Raw genomic sequence first — 6,273 nt, forward strand, 5'->3', positions numbered from 1 at the left:
CACAAGTTTGTGTAAACATGATCAGAAAGTTCATAGGAGGGAGGTGAATTCTGTTGAGCCGGCAGTCCCTCGTTACTTGAGGTGGTCGGAACAGCCTATTGTCTGGAGCAGGGAGGATCACCCTCCCCGGGTTGATAATCCGGGTCAACTGGCCCTAGTAGTGGCACCGTAGGTTGGTGGTTATAAATTTACTAAGGTGCTCATGGATGGAGGTAGCAGCATCAACATCCTCTACTACGAGACCTTTCGGCGCATGGGTTTAACTGACAAGAATTTGAAGACTTCCAACACCGTCTTCCATGGAGTGGTGCCTGGTAAGTCGGCGTATCCTGTGGGTAAAATCGAGCTAGAGGTGGCCTTTGGAGACGAGCATGATTCTAGGGCGGAAAAGTTAACTTTTGAAGTGGTCAAAATCAAGAGTCCATATCACGCTTTGTTCGGGCGGCCGACTTATGCCAAGTTCATGGCACGGCCGTGTTATGTTTATTTACAGCTCAAGATGCCGGGTTACAAGGGTACCATCACTGTGCATGGAAGCTGAAAGGTGGCCCTGGAATGCGAGGAAGGTGATGCGGCTTATGCCGAGTCTGTCTGTGCAGCAGAGGAGCTCAAATTTTATCAAGATAACGTTGACCCGGCGGATATGACCTCCCTCAAGAAGCCGACTACGGAGCATGACCCGGCCATGAAGTTTAAATCGGCTGCAGAGACTAAGCTTATTGATTTTACTCCGGGCGATTCATCTAAGCAATTCAGCATCAGTGCCAACTTGGATCCTAAATAGGAAAGCGCGCTCATCGAGTTCATCCGTGAGAACTGAGACATCTTTGCATGGAAGCCTTCTGACATGCCGGGTGTACCGAGAGAACTCGCTGAGCACACTCTTAATATTGATCCGAAGTATAAGCCGGTCAGGCAGTTTCTGCGGCGATTAATTGAGGAACGACGAAAAGCTATAGGAGAAGAGGTCGCCCGGCTCTTGGCGGCTGGGTTCATTGTCGAAGTTTTTCACCCGGAGTGGTTGGCTAACCCGGTGCTCGTGCTCAAGAAAAACGGCACCTGGCGGATGTGTGTGGATTACACGGACTTAAATAAGGCTTGTCCGGCTGATCCTTTCGCTCTCCCCCAGATTGATCAATTCATTGATGCTACGGCGGGTTGTGCGCGTTTGAGCTTTTTGGATGCTTACTCTGGTTATCATCAGATCAAGATGGCAGTTAAGGACCAAGAGAAGACGGCTTTCATCACTCCGTTTGGAGCCTTCTGCTATGTTTATATGCCTTTTGGGCTCAAGAGTGCCCAGGCGACTTATCAACGGTGTGTAAAGAATTGTCTTCACAATCAGATTGGACGCAATGTTCATGCTTATGTGGATGACATAGTGGTGAAATCCAGAGAGGCGGAAACCTTGATATCTGATCTCAGAGAAACCTTTGACAATCTCCGGGTTTACAAAATGATGCTTAACCCGGAGAAGTGTGTATTTGGTGTGCCTGCAGGCAAGCTTTTGGGATTCTTGGTCTCAAACCGGGGCATCGAGGCTAATCCAGAGAAGATTAAGGCAATCACTTCTTTGGCTAAACCGGCATGTATCAATGATGTTCAGCGATTGGCGGGTCGTGTTGCCTCCTTAAGCCGGTTCATAAGCCGGTTAGGTGAGAAGGCCCTACCGCTGTACCAACTGATGAAGAAGGCAGACACCTTTGTCTGGAGTAATGCTGCTAATACTGCTTTTGAGGATTTGAAGAGGTAGTTATCCGAGCCGCCAGTTCTTGCAGCTCCCATTGACAAAGAGCCTTTGCTGTTATATGTGGCTGCTAATTCACGAGCCGTCAGTGTGGCAATTGTGGTAGAGTGCAAGGAGGCTGGTAAGGAACATCCGGTTCAACGGCCGGTTTATTATGTCAGTGAGGTACTCATCGAGTCAAAACAAAGATATCCTCATTGGCAGAAACTTGTTTACGGGGTGTTCATGGCAAGCCGGAAGCTGAAGCAATACTTCCAAGGTCACCCTATCACTGTAGTAAGTTCTGCCCCCTTGGGAGACATTATTCAGAACAGAGAGGCTACAGGACGAGTCGCCAAGTGGGCCATCGAGCTCGGGCCTCATGGTCTGAAGTACGTACCACGCACTGCCATTAAGTCCCAGGCTTTGGTGGATTTCATCAATGACTGGACAGAGCTACAGGCACCTGAGGAGAAGCCCGATAACACTTATTGGACTATTCACTTTGATGGGTCCAGACAGTTGGAAGGCTCGGGGGCTGGAGTCGTGTTAACTTCCCCTCGAGGTGACAAATTTTGTTATGTGCTCCGGCTTATGTTTCCTTGTACTAACAATGCAGCTGAGTACGAGGCCCTACTCCATGGTCTCCGGATGGCCAAAGAGATGATCTTGAGCCGGGTAAGATGCTCGGGAGACTCAGACCTTGTGGCTCAGTAGGTGTCAGGCAAGTGGGACTCTAAAGATCCCCTTATGGCGGCTTACCGTCGTGAAGTCGATGCTGTGGCTGGGCATTTCAAGGGTTATGCGATGGAACACATTGATCGAAGGAAGAATGAGGCGGCTGATGCCTTAAGCCGGCTGGGGTCTCAGCGTAAGCCGGTGCCGCCTAACACCTTTCTTGATGTTTTGCATAATCCTTCTGTTAAGTTACCTACAGAGGAAGATCTGGCAATACCAGACCCGGAGGCACAGCTGGTGGCGGCTCTTCACGTTATCCCGGATTGGACAGTGCCTTATTTGGCTTACATGACCCGGGGAGAGTTGCCTGAAGATGATACCTTGGCAAGACAAATCGCCCGGCGATCCAAGTCCATGACAATTGTCAATGGCGAGTTACATCACTTCAGCGTCACTGGAGCATTTCAACGTTGCGTGTCACCTACAGAGGGTCAGGAGATCCTTCGTGAGATTCATGAAGGCGATTGTGGTCATCACACCGGCTCAAAATATCTTGTGGCCAAAGCTTTCCGTCATGGGTTTTATTGGCTGACGGCTCATGCTGATGCAGAAGACCTGGTCAGTAAATGTGACAGATGTCAGAAATTCTCACGATGAGCCCATGTGACGGCTCAGGAATTGAGGATGATTCCAATTACTTGGCCGTTTGCAGTCTGGGGGCTTGATATGGTCGGGCCTTTCAAAAGGTCTAAGGATAAAAAGACGCACCTCTTGGTAGCGGTTGACAAGTTCACAAAGTGGGTGGAGGCGGAGCCAGTCAGTAAGTGTGATGCAGCCACGGCGGTCCAGTTTATGAAAAAGGTGATTTTTCGCTTTGGTTTTCCACACAACATTATAACTGATAATGGCACTAACCTCTCCAAAGGAGCTATGGAAGAGTTCTATCAACGAGAGCATATCCGGCTTGACGTTTCAGCTATGGCTCACCCTCAATCCAATGGTCAAGCAGAACGAGCTAATCAAGAAATCTTGAGGGGTATCAAGCCCCGGCTCTTGGTCCCCTTGCAGCGGACGCCGGGTTGTTGGGTGGAGGAGTTACCTTCTGTACTTTGGAGCATCAATACTACACCTAACAGATCTATGGGTTACACGCCTTTCTTTATGGTGTATGGAGCAGAGGCGGTCCTGCCAAGTGACATCCGTCATGACTCACCCCGTGTGGCGGCTTATGTTGAAGAAGACAATGAAAAAGCTCGGCAAGACGCACTTGACCTGTTAGATGAAGAGCGAGACTTGGCAATAGCCCGCAGACCTGCGCCGCTACCACAGCTGCCGGGTTAGGTCTAGAACCTTTCAAGAAGGCGACTTAGTGCTCCGACTCATCCAGGATCAATCTGACATGCACAAGCTATCCCCTCCTTGGGAAGGACCCTTTGTGGTCAGCAAGAATCTGAACAACGGATCATACTACCTTATCGACGTTCGGGAGCACAAAAGACTCACGTAAGTCGGAGGAGGAGACCCGTCGGCCGTGGAATATCGCTCATCTTCGGCCTTATTATACTTGAGCCATCGGCTCTAATGTGTATATACTTATACTATGTATATTACAATAAAGCAGGACCTTTGTCCTTTTTTCCACTCCCAAAAAAGGTTTATGTGTTTTCTTTGTCAGGTGGTGGAGATAACCAAGGAGAAGCGGATCATATATGAATCCGTCTTTCCTTTGGTCCGGCTTATGATCATATCTGAATCTAGCCGTGATCACTTGGGGGCTTCCTGTTCAAACATAGGTCGTATTCGAACCAAAGAGAACATAGCTGTCGATACCCACTTGATCGACATACTGCCAAACCCACTTGGGGGCTTCTTGATCATATTTGAATCATAGCTTAACCCATTTGGGTCTGACGTGGATCGTATTCGAATCAGCGTCATTAAACAACTCTTATGGTCACTTGGGGGCTTCCTGTTCAAACATAGGTCGTATTCGAACCAAAGAGAACATAGTTGTCGATACCCACTTGATTGGCATCGCCACAGCCACTGGGGGCTAACAAATCGTATCCGAATCTTAGCTCAACCCCTTTGGAACGGTTTACTGATCGTATTCGAATCAGGAACCCTTGAATTTTATTCATCATATTTTACAAGTATCAACATTGGATATCTTGTGACCCTCTTGAAAATACAATGGAATACATTGCAATCCTCCAGGATTAATACTGGTTACATCAGGTTGTTAAGTACCAGGGGAACTTTTATGTGCCAATTTTCAAGAGTTAAACTTACCCTCAGGGGTTGGCTTATGTAAGCCGGAAAAGCAGCTATAAGCATGACAGGGCAATGCAAGACATTTTGGCAAAGGACATAACAGATTCATATAAACTACAAAGTGCATAGTAACGGCGGCTTATGCAAGTATTAAGGGCCATAAGCGTGCGCAAAGGCATATCAAAACTCAAAGTATTTTCTACTCTATTACAAGACTCCCCGAGTCTGAATGATGCGGCATTGTTTTTCTACAATGACATAAGCAGGTGGCACCTGGCAATCTACTCTTGGGGTTGACTTGAAGCCTCCGGGTTATCCTTCTCCGCCTCTCCGCCGGCTGCTTTGTCCTGGAAGGATGATGAGGCCCAGTCAATGCCACTCAAAGCCTCAAACTCAGCTTCATCATCTATTAAACCGGTTGGGTCGACTTCAGGGGCAAAGGTGTGCTTACAGATTGGAGGAATCAAGCTGACATTATCATAATGCGGCGTGGGGATTCTCTGATTCTCCTTGTCATAACCCGGCTGACACTTGGTGAGGTCAGTGTCGTTTCCAATTTGAGTGGCCACAGGGCGTATATCCCTCACGCAGGTGGTGAAATCCTTTTCATCAAATGGAGTGCCATCCTCCTTTAAACTTGGATACCCAAGAGCGATGTCGGCCGGATCTAGCTCTGGTAGCCAGGCTTTGGCCTGACTCAAAGCGGCTATTGCTCCGGCTCTTGCAGATGCTCGTCTTAACTCTTGGATTTGCTGAGGTAGCACAGCAAGCCGCTTCAGCACATCTTGCAGGAGATAGGGAACATCATTTGATAAAGCCACAACGGCCAAAGCACGTTGTGACCCGGTGTAGAGCTGTTCCACCAGAGTATAAACCGCCTTCAGCTTGATCACCATGTTCTGCTGGAGATTTGTGCTCCTGGGGCCTGCGTTATTAAGCATAAGGTGAGCCGGTGGAAACAACTGAAATGGTCATTAAAGGAGTTTTGCGGTGTTTAAGGTTTAAGTAAGTCACTCACCAAAGATTGATGAGACCATTCGAGATATCTGGCACTTTAAGCCGGACAGTTCGGCCATTGCTTCCACAAGCGATGCCTCTGCTATCTCGGCCCGGGTCACCAGTGCGGCCTTTTCATCAGCCCAGGTTTTCTTCTCTGACTCAAAGTTCTTCTTCAACTTCTCTTGTTCAGAGACGCTGAACTCAAACTTGGAGTTGGATTTCTGGATTTCAAGCTCTTGAGCTGCCAGGCGATTCTTCAGTTCAGTAATCTCTGACTCAAAATGATTTATGGTGGCCTGCATTGATGCTGGGTTATAATCAGAATTACTTTAAGATCATATTAAGTCCCAAGCACTTTGCAAGCAAAGGTACTTGACACTTGGGGGCTAATGTATACTGAAGAACTTTTAATTATTACTCCGGTTCATGGAAATTAAGTCCCAAGCACTTTGCAAGCAAAGATGTTTGGCACTTGGGGGCTAATGTGTATCGCAAGTGCTACAACCGAGTTAAATATCTTTTTCCTAAGCCGGATAAGCAGTTCTAGGTAGTTTTCTAAAGTCTACAACATATTTACTTATAAGCAATAGACTTGG

General features: G+C 47.8%; 1 protein-coding gene across 1 annotated transcript; it reads right to left on the minus strand.

Annotated features, from left to right (window-relative positions):
• Positions 1-4,958: 4,958 nt before the first annotated feature.
• LOC147979938 (uncharacterized) lies at positions 4,959-5,715 on the minus strand. The gene is made up of 2 exons (XM_087516799.1): positions 5,697-5,715; positions 4,959-5,603 (listed from the first exon to the last, which is right to left on the minus strand). The coding sequence occupies exons 1-2, from the start codon at positions 5,713-5,715 to the stop codon at positions 4,960-4,962; spliced, it is 663 nt and encodes a 220-aa protein (XP_087372925.1). The 3' UTR covers position 4,959.
• Positions 5,716-6,273: the final 558 nt, after the last annotated feature.

The sequence above is a fragment of the Triticum urartu genome, chromosome 3A (genome assembly GCF_056163025.1).
Source record: "Triticum urartu cultivar PI428250 chromosome 3A, HENAU_Tu73, whole genome shotgun sequence".
In the NCBI taxonomy this organism is placed as follows: domain Eukaryota; kingdom Viridiplantae; phylum Streptophyta; class Magnoliopsida; order Poales; family Poaceae; genus Triticum; species Triticum urartu.